At 36.9% G+C, this 19699-nt stretch overlaps 1 protein-coding gene across 1 annotated transcript in view; it reads right to left on the bottom strand.

Moving 5' to 3' along the window:
* Positions 1–19699, bottom strand: part of WDPCP (WD repeat containing planar cell polarity effector) — a 294162-nt gene that overhangs the window by 75813 nt on the left and 198650 nt on the right. The window contains exon 16 of the mRNA XM_012555700.2: positions 15889–15991. Coding sequence (XP_012411154.2) covers positions 15889–15991 — 103 coding nt within the window. The remainder of the gene's footprint in view (positions 1–15888; positions 15992–19699) is intronic.

Below are 19699 nucleotides of genomic sequence, written 5' to 3'. Positions count from 1 at the left end.
TATATACCAAATCATCAAGTAAAATTCCTTCATTATTTACTTGCAGAAAAATTAAACAGACATCAGCACAACTTACTAGTCCACCTAATGAGTAAAGCAGAAAAGAAGGTTTGAGATGCTTGCCTGTGTTCCGAAAAGGAGAAGAAAATGGGGTTAAGGCCCAAATAATGTTTGTGCCTTTCCCCACAGGAAAAGACTATTTTCTTTTGCTTAGTAGCTGTTAATTTATGAATAGGTGAGTTCTAAAAAGTTCACACATTGTTTCAGAATATAATAACCTAATATTTCAAAATTTAAAAAATATTTAAAAGTTATTTAAATGAAGGAAAATTTCCACCAGAAAATAACACCTACTTCAGAGAAAATCTATATTTACAGTAATTAAGAATTTGGTATTATTGGATATGTCACATTCTGTGATTGACAACATTATGTTACCACAAGGAAAGGAACAAAGGTTTGATAATTATGGCATTCTTAGGAACTTTACTGAAAACTATAAATCTCTTTTAAGTTATACCAGTAATGCAGTTTTGTATAGGCCTCTGCAGCTAAGCAAACCAGTTAGTCTTTGATGTGTTTATAATTATGAAGGGTTTAGGATTATGGTTTTAGGCAAAATTGCCTAGAGGTAGGAAGGTATAGATCAAAACTGACAGACATCATGACACAATAAAGGGAGGATAGGTGAAGTGTAGCCAAAAGCAGGTTGGCATGAATATACCGCCTAAGTCAAACAAGTAATGTAACCTCTCAAGCACAGTGCAGGAAGTTAAATAGTTAACCATAGATTTAAGTAGTTTGTATAGTTAAACATTTCTTTTGTAGCTTAATTTTAGGAGAATTTTATATTAGTAGTAAGGTATTTTAATTAACATATAAGGGCAAATCTTTCCCTTCACTGAGGTATCATCTACTGAAGGTAATTTTTAATATGCTTTTAAAGATGGTACCATGACTTTATATTAAAACCAAAAAGGCATTTTAGGAAGAAGATAACCTATTAAAATTAAGGTTTTGTATGATTTTTAATGACATGGGAATGTGGTCACAATAGACCACTGAGTAACAAAAAGATAAATAATATGATTTCAATTTTGTTAAATATATGTATAGAAAAAAGATGAAAGAGATGCACTAACTTATCAGTAATTTCTGGGTGATAATATGAGTACTCTTTATAATTATCTTTATTTTTTATATTGTATTCTCTAAAGTTCTACATTAAGCATGAGTAAGTTTTTATATCAGAAATTGTTAAAACAAATTTTAAAAGGAGATGGCAACTTATAAAGTTACATCTAGCATAGTATCAGAAAGATAATATATGATAAATGTATTTGGAAATATAATGCATTTGGAAAGATTTGAATGTATGCAGATGAATTAAGTGTGGCTGGGAACTGTATATTTTCTTTCTCTGCATATGGGGGTTATATAGAATTGATTTCCCAATTTTCTTTTTACTTTTTCTAAATACCATTCTTCAAATCTCATTGTAACAGACCAACTGCTAGCTGTCCCTCTAGTATCTATTTTCTTCTGCTTTTATAATAACAGGTGTTTTACTGGGCACCTGGCCAAATGCTGAAGATATTCCCCAGACTCTTATGGTTAGGTGTAGCATTATGACCAGGTTGTATACAGGGATGTGAGCGAAGTGATGCACAACATCTCCTATAGAGGAAATGAGTAGGCCCTCCTTTTTCCTCCTTCCTGTAGGCTGGGATGCAAATCTTCAACCATGCAGATAAAGGCTATCCTCTAGTGAGGACAAAGCAACAAGATAGAAGAAGCCTAGGAATCTGATACCAGCATGCTATACCAGTCCTGGAATACCTCCCAAGATTGCTATGTGAGAAGGAAATAAAATTCTAGCTTTTTAAATTCATTGTGGTCTCTTATTACAGTACCCTAGACTATTCCCTACCAAATATACCATTGGCATTATACCATCACTGTTGTACCACCAATGAAGCTCATTTAACGCTGGCAAGGATGAAAGTGCAAGAGGCCAGATTTTACTTTACAGTTTGTATTGTACTACAGATTGATGTTAATCTGTCCTGTCAGGATCACACTGGACATGGCACGATTATAAAAATACAGCCTTCTCTAAAGGAGAATCTTACAGGATGCCCATCCCCACTACTTTTCTGACACAAATGATTTATAACATTCCATATTTAATAAAGAATGCTAAAATTAAATAGGAATTATGGTATAACCAAGAACAAGTAAAAATCTCTGTGTAATATCTTACTAATCAAGAAATGTTTATTCAAGAAAATATATACTATATTTAAATTTTTTTTGTAAAAGCACTATTAATAGCTAACCTCTATTGTGCTTTAATCTTTTTCAGACACTGTTCAAAGCATGTATTAACTTAGTCCTATTATAATCCACGAATAGGTACTATTATCCTCATCTTTTAAAGATGAGTAAACTGAGGCACAGAGAAGTAACTTGCCCAAGGTCTCACAGCGGGTAGTAGTAAAGCTAGTATTCAAACCCAAGCAGTCTGGCTCCAGAGTCCATACTCAAAATGTTATTATCATAGAGGATTTTGTAAACCCCTCCCCCATTTTTATAAATCTTTAAAAATTTATTTCTGATACTTGACAAATTAGAGAATAGGTCATTAAAGAATGGGGATACCTGAAATAATCACATAGCTTAAAAATCATCAGGCACTCAATTTAGGTCAACAGAACCTACACTGTCTTAATTTATATTATAATCATACTCTTAATAATAGCAACACCAGCTTTCAGTTTATATTTGCATCTTCTTCAAAATTATTTTATATCTGTAATCTCATTCTATTTATTTTAGCTCTCACCATATCTCTTTTGTCATTCTACTAAGCAGGATAAAATTTGCCTACAGAACTAAAAAGCAGAGGAGAAACAGAAGGGATAGACTATTTTAAACTTCTTACTGCTGCTACTACTAAATACTTATTAAGCTTAATTTTATGTTCTATAGGCATTAAGCATGCAGATATGAACTGTTGTAATTGAGTATAATCTGTTCCTCCCCTACTAAGCTGTATAAAAGTTATTAGCGTGTTTGACTGGTATGGACTTTATAGAATTTATTTATCTGTATTAATGAGTGATAAACCAGAAATAAAACAATAGTGCCTGAAGAGAAAAAAAAACTAAAAAGCGTGAAAATCCAAATACTATGTAAGTTTACATACACGATAGAACATTTATTATAGTTTGTTTCACATATTCATTTAAAAATAGGATTTGCCTGAAAAATATTACAAATGGGCTTATTGTTTATTGGTTAGAAGTAATTAGCAGGATTCTTTTTTATTTCTGCATTCCAGTCTCTCCTGTGCACAGCAGTAAGAATTCCTTTGGTGCATCATTTCTGACCTCTCGTGTTCTTTAAGACACCACAATGGATTCCAAAGGTCCTGAATTAAAACTGCTAACAGGCTTTAAGGCTCTCCCACTGTGTGCCACTGACCTAACTGCTCTAACCCTGCTAAAGCCCAATTTGCATTTTCAGAGGTAGACACATTTACGGTTCCTTTCTATGACCAGCACAGATCAGATACACCGGTAAGAGTCACTTAGAAAGTATAATAGAGGAAAACAAAATAACACAAAGTACGCAGGAATAAATACAATAAAATATGAGCAAGACAATTACGAGCAATTACCAAACATCATTGAAGTACATAAAAGATCTGAATAAATGGAGAGATACACCACATTTGTGGCTGGGAATACTCAATACCATAAATATGTCAGTTATTCCCCCAAATAATCTACAAAGCCAGTGCAATTTCACTTAAAATCCCTGTGAAGTTTTTCATGAAACTTGACAAACTAATTCTAAATTAAGTTCATATGCTACAGCAAAGGGTAAGAATAGCTAAGATAAATTTTGAAGAAAAACAAGGTGGGGTAAAATGTCCTGTTGTTGTTAGGTGCCATCAAGTTGGTGCCAACTGATAGCAACCCTCTGCACCATTCTCACAATTGTTATGCTTGAGCCAGCCCACTGTTGCAGCCACTGTGTGTCAATCCATCTTGTTGAGGGTCTCCCTCTTTCGATGACCCCCTACTTTACCAAGCATGATGTCCTTCTCCGGGGACTGGTTCCTCCTGATAACATGTCCAAAGTACATGAGACAAAATCTCACCATCCTCCCTTCTAAGGAGCATTCTGGCTGTACTTCTTCCAAGACAAATGAGTTTGTTCTTCTGGCAGTCCATGTATATTCAGTATTCTTCACCACTACCATAATTAAAAGGCATCAATTCTTCCTTGGTCTTCCGTGTTCATTGTTCAGCTTTTGCATGCATATGAGGCAACTGAAAATAGAGTCAGGCACATCTTAGTCCTCAAAGTGACATCTTTGCTTTTTAACACTTTAAAGAGGTCTTTAGCAGCAGATTTGCCCAATACAATGTATTGTTTGACTGCTGCTTCCATGGGCATTGATTGTGGATCCAAGTAAAATGAAATCCTTGACAACTTCAATATTTTCTGTTTATCATGATGTTGTTTACTGGTCCAGTTGCAAGGATTTTTGTTTTCTTTATGTTGAGGTACAAACCATACTGAAGACTGTGGTCTTGATCTTCATCAGTAAGTGCTTCAAGTCCTCTTCACTTTCAGCAAGCAAGGTTGTATCGTCTGCATATTGCAGGTTGTTAATGAGTCTTCCTCCAATCCTAATGCCACATTCTTCTTCATATAGTCCAGCGTCTTGGATTATCTGCTCAGCATACAGATTGAATAAGTATGGTAAAAGGATACAACCCTGACACACACCTTTCCTGACTTCAAACCATGCAGTATCCCCTTGTTCTGTTTGAATGCCTGCCTCTTGGTCTATTATAGGTTCCTCATGAGCACAAGTAAGTGTTCTGGAATTCCCATTCTTTGCAATGTTATCCATAATTTGTTATGATCCACGCAGTTGAATGCCTTTGCATAGTCAATAAAACACAGGTAAACATCTTCCTGGTATTCTCCGCTTTCAGCCAAGATCCATCTGACATCAGCAATGATATCCCTTGTTCCATGTCCTTTTCTGAATCTGGCTTGAATTTCTGGCAGTTCCCTGTTGGTGTACTTCTGCAACTGCTTTTGAGTTATCTTCAGCAAAATTTTACTTGCATGTGATATTAATGATATTGTTTGATAATTTCCGCATTCTGTTGGATCACCTTTCTTTGGAATGGGCACAAATACGGATCTCTTCCAGTCAGTTGGCCAGGTAGCTGTCTTCCAAATTTCTTGGCATAGATGAGTGAACACCTGCAGTGCTGCATCCGTTTGTTGAAACATCTCAATTGGTATTCTGTCAGTTCCTGGAACCTTGTTTTTCGCCAGTGCCTTCAGGGAAGCTTGGACTTCTTCCTTCAGTACCATGAGTTCCTGATCATATGCTACCTCCTGAAATGGTTGCATGTTGACCAATTCCTTTTGTTACAGTGAGTGTGTATTCCTTCCATCTTCTTTTGAAGCTTCCTGTGTCGTTCAATAATTTGCCTGTAGAATCGTTCAGTATTGCAACTGGAAGCTTGGATTTTCTCATTTCTTTCAGCTTGAGAAATGCTGAGCGTGTTCTTCCCTTTTGGTTTTCTAACTCCAGGTCTTTGCACATTTCATTACAATACTTTCCTTTGTCTTCTTGAGCTGCCCTTTGAAATCTTCTGTTCAGCAATTTTATTTCAGCATTTCTTCCGTTCGCTTTAGCTACTCTACATTCAAGAGCAAGTTTCAGAGTCTCTTCTGACATCCATTTTGGTCTTTTCTTTCTTTCCTGTTTTTTTTAATGACTTCTTGCTTTCTTCATGTATCATGTCCTTGGTGTCATTCCATAACTCATCTGGTCTTTGGTCATTAGTGTTCAATGCATCAGATCTTTTCTTGAGATTGTCTCTAAATTCAGGTGGGATATTCATATTTTGGCTCTCATGGACATACTTTAAGTTGTCTTATTAGGTAACAATATTTCTATTCAGTTTTGCCAAGAAAGATGGTGTGGTGTTTATACTAGGATATGGAAATTGTATTTTAAAGGCTTTTTTCCCTGTGTAATTGTCTGCTCACTTACATCTTTTTTTATTACGGCAACATACATAACAACAGAACATATAATATTTCATTAACTTCTACATGTACACTTCATGACTTTGATTATATTCTTCAAGTTGTGCAACCATTCTTGCTCTCTTTTTCCAAATTGTCCCACCACCATTAACACAGATTCAATGCATTCTAAGTAAAAAACCCTACTTCCCCCTTCCTTCCACCTTGGTAACCACTTACGGTTTCTATATAATTGCTTATTTAAGTGATATCATATAGTATTGGTCCTTTTGTGTCTTATTTTGCTCAACATAATGTCCTCTAAGTTCATCCATGTTGTGGCGTGCGTCACAACTTCATTTCTCTTTATGGCTGAGTAATAGTCCATTGTTTGTATGTACCATGTTTTGTTTATCCATTTATTAACTGACGGACATTTCGGTTGTCTCCACTTTCTGGCTATTGTGAATAGTACTGCAATGAACATTGGTTTACATATGTTTGTTTGCTTTGATGCTTTCAGGTCATTTGAGTATATGCCTAAGAGGGAAATTGCTGGATTGTATGGTAGTTCTGTGTTCAACTTTTTAAGGAACTATCAAACTGTTTTCCACAATGGCTGTACCAACTTACAGTACCAACAGCATGGATGAAGTTTCTTGTTTCTCCACATCCTCGTCAACACTTAGTATTTTCCGTTTTGTTTTTCTTCTTGATCACTGTCATTCTAATGTGGGTGGGATGGTATCTCATTATGGTTTTGATTTGCATCTCCCTAATGGCTAATGACTTCGAGCATCTTCTCATGTGCTTGTTGGCCATTTGGATATCCTCCTTGGTTGAAATGTCTGGTCAAGTCCTGTGCCCATTTTCAGATTGGGTTGTTTGTCTTTTTGTTGTTCATTTGCAGAAGTATTTTATAGTTTTTGGATATTAGACTTTTATCGGCTGTATGGTTCCTAAAAATTTTCTCCCACTCTGTAGGCTTTCTTTTCAACTTTTTGATAAAGTCTTTTGATGAACAAAAGTATTTAATTTTTATTTTATTGTACTTTTAAGTGCAAGTTTACAATTCAAGTTAGTCTCTCATACAAAAATTTATACATACGTTGTTATGTGATCCTAATTGCTCTCCCTATGTTGTGACAGCACACTCCTCCTTTCCACCCCTGATTTCCTGTGTCCTTTCAACGAGCTCCTGACCCTCTCTGCCTTCTCATCTCACCTCTGGACGGGAGCTGCCCATTTAGTCTCACGTATCTAACTTGAGCTAAGAAGCACACTCTTCACGATTATCATTTTATGTCCCATAGTCTATTCTAATCTTTCTCTGAAGAGTTGGCCTCGGGAATGGTTTTAGTTCTGGGTTGACAGAGAGTCTGGGGGTCATGCTTTCCGGGATTCCTCCAGTCTCAGTCAGACTATTAAGTCTAGTCTTTTTACTAGAATTTCAGTTCCACACCCCACTTTTCTCCTCCTCCATCAGAGAAGTATTTTAATTTTTATGAGGTCCCATTTATCTGTTTTGGTTTTGCTGCTCATGCTTTTGTTGTCATATCAGATAGTCCATCACAAAAACCCAGGTCCCACAGCTTTGTCCTTACATTTTCTTCTATGAATTTTATGGTATTAGTTCTTAGATTAAGGTCCTTGATCCCTTTTGAACTGGTTTATGATGTAAGGGTTGGATCCTGTTTCATTCTTCTGCATGTGGGTATCCAATTTTCCCAGCACCATTTATTGAAGAGACTTTTCCTTCTCTATTGGATGGATTTAGCACCCTTGTTGAAAATCAGTTGACCATAGATGTATGGATTCATTTCTGAGCTTTCAATTATATTCCATTGGTCTATGTGTGTGTTATTATACCAGTACTAGGCTGTTTTAATTACTGTAGCATTATTTTTTGTTTTGAAGTCAGGAAGTGTGAGTCCTTCTACTTTCTTCTTCTTTAGGATTGCTTTAGCTACTTGGGGTCCCTTGCCCTTCCATATAAATTTGAGGATTGGCTTTTCCATTTCTGTCAAGAAGGCTGTTGGAATTTTGATGCTGATTGCATTGTATTTATAGATTGCTTTGGGTAGTATTGACATCTTAACTATATTAAGCCTTCCAATCCATGAATATGGAATATCCTTCCATTTATTTAGGTCCTCTTTGATTTCTTTTAGTAATGTTTTTTAGTTTTCTGTATATAGGTCTTTTACTATCCTGGTTAAATTTATTCTGAGGTATTTTATTCCTTTTTTAAAAAATTTTTCTATCTATAACTTTAGATGAAGGTTTACAGAGCAAACTAGTTTCTCATTCAACAATTAATACACATACTGTTTTGTGACATTCGTTGCTAACCTCATGACATGTCAACACTCTCCCCTTCTTGACCTTGGGTTTCCCATTACCAGCTTTCCTATCTCCTCATCCTTGCCCCTAGGCTAGTGTGCCCATTTAGTCGCATTTTGTTTTATAGTCCTGTCTAATCTTTGGCTGAAGGGTAAACCTCAGGAGTGACTTCAGTACTGAGTTAAAAGGGTACCTGGGGGCCATACTCTTGGGAGGTATCTTATTCTTTTAGATGCTATTGTAAAGGTGTAATGTTCCCTTAATTAATTTTCTTTTCCTCTTGCACATTGCTACTATGTATGACTTACATTTTTAAAATTCCATTTCCTCCTTATCCTTCTTTTAAATCTTTTATTATAAATGTTTGCTCACACATTTGTATATTCATTCATTTAGTAAATACTGAGTTATTTATTGTTCCAAAGTCTAGACAAGTGCTATGGATTTAGTGGTTTAAAGTCTCTGTCTAGTAAGTCTAACCTCTGGGCTTCCTCAGGGATAGTTTCTATTGATTGCTTTTTTTCCCTGTGTATAGCCCATACATTCTTGTTTCTTTGCATGTCTCATAATTTTTCATTGAAAATTTGACATTTTAAGTAATGTGGCACCTCTGGAAACCAGATTCTCTCGTCTCCCCAAATACCCCCAATCTGAGTTATCTAGTGCTGCTGTAACACAAATATCACAGATGGGTGACTTTAAAGAACAAAAATTTATTTTCTCACAGTTCAGGAGGCTATACGTCCAAATTCAGGGCATCACTCTAGGGGAGGCCCTTCCTTTTTTGGTAGCCCTGGGGTTCCCTCATGTTCCTTGGTGTCCGTCTTTCCCGATATGTGTCTCTGTGTATATTCTGGTCTTTTTATAACTCAGAAGTGATTAGGACTCACCCTACTTGAGTATGACCTAATCAGCATAACAAAGAAAACCCTATTTACAAACAAGATCATGTCCACAAGTATAGGGACCAGGACTTGTATATATCTATTTCTGGAGGACACAATTCAATCCACAACATTCTACCCTTTGTTGTTGTTGTGTGTTGAGTCAATTCTGACTCATATTGACCCTATTGCACAGAGTAGAACTGCCCCATAGGGTATCCTAGGCTTAAATGTTTAGGGGAACAGATTGCCAGGTCTTTTCTCTGGTGAAGTGGCTGGTGGGTTTGAACCACTGACCTTTTGGTTAGCAGCTGAGCACTTAACCATTGTGCCACAGGGCTCCACTGGCCCCCCCAAATTTCACATGTGCAAAACACATTCAACCTATCACATCCTCAAAAGTCTTAAGCCATTTCAGGATCAACTCTAAGTCCAAAATCTCATCTTCTAAATTATCTAAATCAAGTATGGGTGAGACTCTAGATGTGTTCCATCCTGAGGCAAAATTCCTTTCTATCTGTGGACTTGTGAAACCTAGAATACAAGTTACCTGCTTCAGGAGTACAATGATGAAACAGGCACAAAGTAGTCATTCCCATTCCAAAAGGGAGAAAACGGAGGGAAAGAAGGAGTCATGGTTAGCAAGCAAGTCCACAACTCAACACGACAAATCTCATCAGCTCTTAAGGCTTGAAAATAATCTTCTGTTTTTCAGGTATGCCATATTTTATGCAAATAATGTGTACCCTCTGCGTTTGTTGGCCGGCCATGCCCTCCCCTCGTGAGGCACCTCACAAACACCGCCATGCCAATCCTCTTCCACATGTTGCTGTAAAAAAATAAATTAGCATAGCATGCTTATGAAAACACCTTGCAGTGGGAGGACATGGCCAGCATACAAACACAGAAGGCATGCATGATTTGTGTACAAATATGGTATCTGGGCAATGGCCCTGCCCTCCAGACTCTGGGCATTGGCCACAGTCTCCAGGGTCTGAGTGGAAGGCCCTCTGCCCTGGGCACATCCCCATCTTCCACACTCACTGGGCTGGTGACCCTACGTCCTTGGTTCTGGGTGGCCCCATTCTCCAAGCACTGGCATGGAAACCTCACTCCCACAACTTTGTGTAGTGGCCTCATTCTCCTGGCCCACTGGAATGGTAGCCCCACCCTCTGGAACTGAGGTGGTGGCGACACTACTTTTTGAAACCTAGGCAGCAGTAGCCCTGACCCCCTGTGCTCCTTCCAGCAGTTCTGCTTTCCTTTTCTTGGAGGACAACAGATGTTCACAACCAAGTAGCTCCATTGGCCCATTTCTTGCCTGTAGAATTCCAAGGGGAAGATAGCTTTCCTTCATTTCATCCTGTCTCTGTCCCTTTCAGTCTAAGCAGACAGAGTTTCTGCTGAGATGGTTGATTAGATCCATGAGTCACAGGCAAACAAACAGTTGTGTAGCCAAAGCTTCAGTGTCCTTTCCAAGGCAAGTTCTCTTAGTTTTTACAATAGAATTGTTCAGATCTTTTAAGTTCTGGGTGGTGGTGGTGGTTTTTTTTTTTTTTTGCACAGTTAATTGCTTTATCTCTTTTCATGTTTTACTATAAGCGAAAAGGAAAAAACATGTTTTATTTTCAAGATTTCACTTAGAAATATCCTCAGCTAAATATCTAAGTTCATCATTTAAAAACTTTACCATCTACCAAACATTTGAATATAATTCAGAGAAGTTTTTTTTGCCACTTTATAACAGGGGTCACCTTTCCTTTGGTGTCCAATAACATGTTCATTATTTCCATTTAAAGCCTTACCAGAAGTACATATAATGCCCACATTTCTAGCAACATTCTATCCATGACAACAGAAGCTTTCTCTATAGGATTTATCATTACTTTCTGAATCTTCATCAGAATCACGCTTAATATCCATAATTCTACTAACAGCCTCTAGAAGGCAATCTAGGCTCTTACAGTCAAGTGCATCAACATTCCTCCAGCCTCTACCCATTATCCAATTCCAAAACCACTTCCACATTTTAGGTATAATCATCTTGATACAGAAAAAGTACTTGATAAAACTGACCATCTATTCATGATAGAAAAATCTTAGTACATTAGGAATAAGAGGTAACTTTCTTAATATGATTAAGATTTCACAAAAAAAAAAAAAAAAACCCTTCTGCAAGCCTAATACCAAATGGTGAACTATTGAAAGTGTTCCCCAGATCAAGGACCAGAAAATGATGCCTGTTCTAACTTTTATTCAACATTATGCTGGAGCTGCTAGCCAGTGCAGTTAAGAAAGAAAAAAGAAATAAAATGCCTAAGAACTGGAAAGGAAGTAATTAACTGTCCTTATTTATACATGCCATCATTAAAAAAACAAGAAGAAACAAACAAACAAACAAACAAAAAAAAACCCATTGCCATTGAGTGAGTTCTGACTCATGGCAACCCCATGTGTTACAGAGTAGAACTGAGCTCCATAGGGTTTTCTTGGCTATAATCTTTATGGAAGCAGGCCTTCTGCAGAGCTGCTGGGTGGGTTTGAACTGCCAATCTTTCAGTTAGTAGTTGAGCACAAACCGTTTACACCACCCAGGGAGCAATATGACATCATTAGAGATGTAGAAAACCCAAAAGAATCTACAAACTGACAGTAAGTAAATTTAGTACTGTTGGTGGATATAAGATCAATATACAAAAATTAATGGTATGTATACCATAAACAAATAGAAAATGAAAAAAGTTACCATATTCAAAGCAGAAAAAGAAATACCTAAGATAAATCTAAGGAAAGATGTGGAATGCTGCTACAGTGAAAACTAGAAAACGTTGAGAAAGAGAAGACCTAAATAAAGGAGAGATGTATCATATTCATGGATTGGATAGCTCAATATTATAAAGATATTAATTCTGCTCAAATTTAATTATGGATTAAATGCTATTCCAATAAAAATTTCATCCATTTTGGGATGAGGAGAGAATGACAAGGTAATTTTGAAATTTATATGGAAATGCAAAGGGCCAAGAATAGCCAAGGCAATCTGAAAGAACAAAGCTAGACAACTTTCACTACCAAATACTGAAACTTAAAGTCAGAATTGTTAAAGCCATGAGATATTCATGCAAGTACAAACAGACTAATAATAGAACAGAGTCCGGAAACAGCCTCATACGTATACAGACACGTGATTAAGGACAAAGTGATACTGAAGTGTGCTGGGGAAAGGACGGTTCTTTCAATATATGGCGCTAAGGCAATTGGGTCTCCATAAGAGAAAAAAATCTTGAGCCCACCTACACCACACACAGAAATCAATTCCAGATGCATTGCAGATCTAAATGTGAAAGGTATCTAACAATTCTTTTAGAGGAAAACCTGAGGTTTTCTTTGTGGCCTTGGAATACACTGAAATTTTTCTATCTGGACACACAAAAACCTAATCATCAAGGAAAAAAGGATAAATTAGAGATCACATTAAAATGAAGAATCGTTTTAAGGATTCAGAAGCCACTATTAAGGTAGTGAAAACACAAATCAAAGAGTGGAAGAAGAAAATTGAGATTCGTATATTCAGCGTAGTATTCGTATCTATAAGACATAGAGAACTACTCCAAATCAATAGGAGACACAGCATTCATTTTTGTGAATGGTGGAGTTTCTTCACTTTTATGTGTTTTATGGTAATCTCATATTCTTTTTCACCCTTAATAATTTAAAGAGCCTTAAAATGCAAAGATGGCTTCTACTACCCTAGTGGAAAAGACAGAGTTCAGGACAACTGAGGAAAGTTCCTATAAAAGTGAATATGAATTAACCTGCTGTGCTTCCCTAAATGTCTAGAGGGATAGGGATGGAGAATATTTATATCCAAATCATATAATATCCAAGTTCCTATTAAGATGGTATGATTTCATCATTTACTTCAAAGTGATTTCTCATAACAAATACAAAATAGTTACCTACCTCACAGAGTGGTTATTGTGGGTTAAACTGTGTCCCAAAAAGTTATGTTCAAATCCTAACCCCCAGTACATGTGAACATGAGCTTATTTGGAAATAGGGTCTTTATGGATGTAATTGAGTTAAGATGAGGTCATATTAGACTGGGCCATAATACAGTGACTGGTGTCTTAACAAGAGAAAGGAGAGGGAGATTTGGAGACACAGATATACACAGGAAGAAAGCCATGTGGTGATGGAGGCAGAGACTGGAGCGATGCAAGTCAAGGGATCCAAGGGTATCAAAATACACTAGGGTATCAGATACAGTACAGGATTGTGGTAACCACCAGAAGCTATGAAGAGGCAAGGGAGGATTCTTCCCTAGAGCCTTTGGAGGGAACATGGCCTTCCCAACACCTTGATTTTGGACTTGTATCCTCCTTAACTGTAAGAGAATAAATTTCTCTTGTTTTAAGTCACATAAACCAAAACCAAACCTGTTGCTGTCAAGTTGATTCTGACTCATAGTGACCCTGTAAGAGCAGAACTGCCCCGTAGGGTTTCCAAGGTGAGGCTGGTGGATTTGAACTGTCAACCTTTTGGTTAGCAGCTGAACACTTAACCTCTGTGTCACACAGTTTGTGGTAATTTATTATGGGATCCCTAGGACACGAATACAGTCATGGTGAGGATTAAATGAGTAATTTAGAATAGTGTCTGGGCCAGGGTAGACATTCAGTAAATATTAGCTATTACTGGAGCCCCAGTGGCGCACTGGTTAAGAGCTTGGCTGCTAACCAAACGGTCAGCAGTTTGAATCCACCGTCCGCTCCTTGGAAACGCTATGGGGCAGTTCTACTCTGTCCTATAGGATTGCTACGAGTCAGAGTAGACTTGACAGCAGTTGATTTATTATTATTATTATTATTGATATTAGGAGGGACATCAAATCACTAGTAAGTAACAAGTTATAGTGGTAGGTCAGTTAAAGTCATTCTTATCTAATGTTGTACCAATAAATGTTATGGATTGAATTGTGTCCCCCCAAAATATGTGTTATAAATCTTAACGACTATAATCCCATTTGTGAATGGGTTTTCTTTGTTACGTTAATGAGACAGTATTAGCGTAGAATGTGTCTTAAGTCAATCTCTTTTTGATATATAGAAGAGATTAAACAAGCAAGCAAGCAAGCAGAGATGGGGGAGGAGAGATGTCAAGCCACATGAAGATTGCCCGGGAACAGAAGCTCAAAAGAGACAAAGATCTTCCTCCAGAGTCGACAGAGAGAGAACACCTTCCCTTAGAGCCAGCGCCCTGAATTCAGACGTCTAGCCTCCTAAACTGTGAGAAAATAAACTTCTGTTTGTTAAAGCTACCCACTTATGGTACTTCTGTTATAGCAGCCAGCACTAGATGACCAAGACAATGAATATTCCTTATCCATTAGGGATAGAGATTTGAAAGTGGTCTATGCACCTCTTGGGTTCAGTCAATGTGGAATTCTCTTGGGGTGGGGGAAAGAGAATGGAATTATCTTCCTGGTAACTGTCAGCCCTGGCATTGAGCTGTAGAGCAGCCCTGGTAGACTGGCTCTGAGTCCTACAGTACCACCTTTAAGACTGGGCTCTCTGATGGTAAATGTTAGAGAGAGAGGCTGACAGTTGATCCCTTTGGCTGCAAATAGTATTATAAAAACACAGCACAAGATGATCTATCAATGGAGAGGCTCAGTATAATAATTTCAAGCAACTTAAGTGGAAATACTATTAAAACTTCTTTGTTTCACAGGAGTTCCACAGAGAAATGAACTCAGTTACAATTCTGAAGGTCTTTTGCCTGGTCTAGAAATAGGAAATACCAGGAGGAATGGGAATTATGATATCCAGGTATCAATACTACCAGGTTTAGTGACATTAGGTTATTGAGTTCAGAAAAAGGAAGCTTATGTTGATATCACAGTATTGAGAAAAACATTAATTTTTCTATATTTTAAAGTTTTAAATGGACCTTTAAATTCAACCTGGGCTTTTAATTTGTCTTCTTTGGAAGACTACACACTAAAATGACTCTGTTGTTGTTGTTGTGTGCCCTTGAGTCGATTCTGACTCACAGCAACCCCATGTGACAGAGGAAAACTGCCCCATAGGGTTTCCTAGGCCAAAAAGGATTCTAGTGGCTTCTAAACAGAAGCAAATCACCCACCAAACCTCAAATTCCATGTGAAGTCCTTTGTCTGATATGAAAAAAATTCTTTTGAAATATGACGTTTGTGTGTATAAATAAAGAGCTATATAAGTTCCTGTGTTAGTTAATTTTAATTACAGTGCTGATGATAATAAACTCTTGACCCTATATCTTATGAACAGAACAATGTCCTTTTTTCTTTTTGCTAAATGGTGATGAAACTAACTACTGATTATCAATTTTCACATTAATAGAATTCCAACTTGTATATTCATATTGTACTATTTGTCAAGGCTTAATTGTTCTTTTTTTTTTTTTTAAAAAAGAAAAAAAAAGACACTCTGTCTTTACAAAGAAGTAATTCAAATTAACCAACCATGCCCTACAAACAAAGAGAAATGATACTGAATAAGTATTGATTAAAACAAAAAGCACTTTAAAAAAACCCAGCATTAATTCTTACCAACTCCAGAGGTTATTGATTCTGTATCAATGTCACTAGCTCTTTTCCTTGCCACTTCAGCTAGTGCCAGTTCACCCTTATCTAGGGCAAGGTAATGGATGTCCTTTGGAAATAAAAGCAAAATAAAAGATTAATCCAAAATGAATCTTCATTGAGTTACAAGAGAGATTTTGAAAAAAAGAAACACTGTTCAGATTACAGAACAGGGCAGATGAAAATTCTTTTTTGTATTTTAATATTCTCTGCAGGACAAAGATGTGACAGTCTGCTTCCATAAAGATTTACAGCTTTGGAAACCCTATGGGGCAGTTCTGCTCTGTCCTTTAGGGTCACTATGAGTCAGAATTGACTTGATGGCAGTGAGTATGGTTTGGGTTTGCTATTTTAATATTCTTAGTTTTTTTCCTAGTACAAGAAAATTTTTGTGAATTGAAGATCACAGCTGTAACTAAAGGCACTTATTTAAATAAATTATTTTAGGCCATTAGGGAAAAATATAAGCTTTTAATAAAATATTTACCATACTTGTTTTTATCAGAAAATGAAAACCTTAATTGCTATTTTCTTTAGTGAAATTTTATTTGAGTAAGGTTCTTCAAATGAATTTTATCTTACATTATGCTAAACCTATCCAGAGAATACTATGCAGATTTGTCTCTGGTATTTATGTCTGCCAGATATTACTTTATTTGTTAATACTACTATCACTACTACTATTTTGAACTAATTTTACCAATAAATAGTTAGTGCCTACTCAGTGCTGGGCTTCCAGACTAAGACAACTAGGAAGAAAGGCCTGGTGATCTGCTTCTGAAAACTAGCAATGGAAACTCTACGGATCATAACAGAATAGTGTCCAATATAGTGCTGGAAGATGAGCCAGACCCGTAGGCTGGAAATAACTCAAAATACACAGTGGCTGCAACAGTGCATTCAAGCATACGAACAACTGTGAAGACGGCACAGGACCAGACAGCATTTTGTTCTATTGTACATGGGGTCACCAACAGTCGGAGCCGACTTAATGGCAACTAATAACAGCAAGTGTTGGGCACTGTTCTAGGTGTAAAGATCATAACAGGCTTTGAGCCTAGTAGGTAGACAGATCATGGTAAACCAACAGTTAATTACCAATGGCGTGATAGGTTTCACAGCAGATTATGCACAGAGTGCTGTAGAGTCAAAGGGGGAACTGATGCTTGGACTGAGTCTTGAAGGATAAATAAGAGTTACATGAGGAGGATAAGTGGGGGAAGGGCATTCCAGACAGAGACTGACATCTATATATGCAGACAAGCTTGAAAAAACAGTCCTGCAGGGAGTGGCAGGCCTTTTAATATGGAAGAAGTGTTGGACATGCGGGAGAAAGCAGTGGAAAATAATACTGGACAGGTAGGTTAGCCACTAAAAAGGACTTAGAACTCTTTTTGGTACACAGAGTGATTGTTGGAATGAAAATTTTTAAGGCAATACAAATGGAAAAATATGAACAGCCAATTTATAATGAAGGAATATAAATGGCTTATTATCATGAAAAGATATTTTACCTCATTAATATTCAGAGAAATGCAAGTTGAAACAATGTAGTTTTTAAAAGTTAATAGTACTCACTGGCTGTAAGGTTGGGGAGAAACAGGCACTTACACTCACTGGGAATGTGTAATTGGTTAGGACTATACAGCAAGGGTTGATGAATTAGGGCCCGTGGCCAAACCTAGCCCGATGCCAGTTTTTATACAGCCCCAAGATAAGGATGGGTTTTACATTTTTTAAATGGCTGAAAGAACTGTGTTCAACAACTGTTACTGAACACTGAATGACTTTGAACTTTGCTTTTGCTGCACACTTGAAAATATTTCTTTAGTAATTTAACCAAAATTATAAGGCAAAACAATGCATATATGTGAAACTTATACTGTGATAAAGTCATTTCAGTGAAAACTAACATTGTTTGAATTACAAGTAATGTCAGGCTGCATTATACACTTCCTGTGTTGTCAAAAGGTAAAAAAGAAGTGAGAGCTACACAAATTCTCAGTGAAGTATTTTTTGATTTCAAACTACGCTTCCAGCAGTGGTTTTAGACCTCAATGCCAGTGCAAAGGAAATTTCTGTATTTCAAAATTCATTTAACTGTTTCAAATTGGAAGTGATTAATTTGCAATGAAATTGTATGCTGAAAGGCAAATATCATGAGTCTAACAGAATTATAAAAATGACTTCTAAACAATGAATAGGCTCAATTAAAACTGTATGAATATGGATGATGTATTTGGCACTACCTATCTGTGAAATATGTCTTTTTTTTTGCATTGGGTAAATCTGTTGGAAAGGCCTCTTTAAAATTTTAAAAAGCAAAAAAGTCACTGTGACAGCTAAGGTGCATCTGACCCATGCCATGGTCTTTTCAGTCACCTCATATCCATGTGAAAGCTGGACAGTGAAAAAGGAAGACAGAAGAAGAATTGATGCTTTTGAACTGTGGTGTCAGTGAAGAATACTGAATACAGTCATGAATCGCTTAACATCCATGATATGGTCTGTGAAATAGGATGTTATGTGATTTGGACATTGTGCAAACACCATATTATACACTTAGCAAAGTTATATGGGATACCTTTTGTTTCACTTCCAAATTGATACTTCACTTTTGTCTCTTGCTGCTGCTATCACTAGCACTAGTTTTGCTATGTTTGGGAGCCATGATGCACTTCACAAAAGAAAATTAAACAGAGACCGCTACAACACTCAAGAGACATGCGATACACAAGATCTCATGCTGCTGCCTACGAGTCAAAGCATACAATGTCATACAGTAAATTTTTTATTTGTAAGTAGGGAAAGTTCACGTTAAAATAACAACAGAAAGTATACAGTACATACATAAGCCAGTAACAGGCGTTTATTATGACTATCAAGACATATGTATTATAGGGTATATAAATACTGTACCATTATACACCTGGCAGCACATCCACTTTGTATACAAGAGACATGAGATATTCATGTTGCGTGCACAAGCTGTTGTGTTTGCTGTGTCTGGTTATGTCCGCTATATCCTGTTTTCCAATAGGGATTTCTGAACTCTATTATAACCTTATGGGACCATGACCATGGACATATGTGCGACTGGATGTTGCCCAAATGGACTTTGTATGGTGCCATGACTTTACACTGTGGACTGCCAGAAGAATGAAGAAATCAGTCTCAGGAGAAATACAATAGGAATGCTCCTTAGAAGTGAAGATGGCAAGACTTCAGCTCACTTAGTACATGTCGTCAGGAAAGATCAATCGCTAGCAAAGGACATCATGTTTAGTAAAGCAGAGGGCCAAGGAAAACCCTCAATGAGATGGATTGACATGGTGGCCGTTAACAATGGACTCAAACATAGCAACAATCATGCAGAGAGTGAAGGACTGGGCAGTGTTTCTTTATGTTATGCATAAGGTTGGCATGAGTCGGAGCTGAGTCGACGGCAACTAACAACAGCCATCTATGTGAAACGACATTTGCGAGGATGAAAAACTCTCATTATGGATAAGCATTAACAGAGCATTTACAATAGATTTTGATGACAGGGAACACCAACTCTGAACCTCAGTTAAGTGAAATGTTATTCCTCCCCCCCAAAAAAAGTCATTTTTTGCATTATTACAAAAAATTCTACTCAATTATTGTCATATTTTTAATTCTATCCATAAAAATTTATGAAAATTTGTTTTCTCATTATATAAACCCGTTGCCATTGAGTTGATTCAGACTCATGGCATAATAACCTCAGTTTTGTCTCTTGGACCTCATGCCTGTA

This window comes from Trichechus manatus, unplaced genomic scaffold (genome assembly GCF_000243295.1).
Source record: "Trichechus manatus latirostris isolate Lorelei unplaced genomic scaffold, TriManLat1.0 scaffold00004, whole genome shotgun sequence".
Classification (NCBI taxonomy): domain Eukaryota; kingdom Metazoa; phylum Chordata; class Mammalia; order Sirenia; family Trichechidae; genus Trichechus; species Trichechus manatus.
This window is presented reverse-complemented; position numbering and strand designations above follow the sequence as displayed.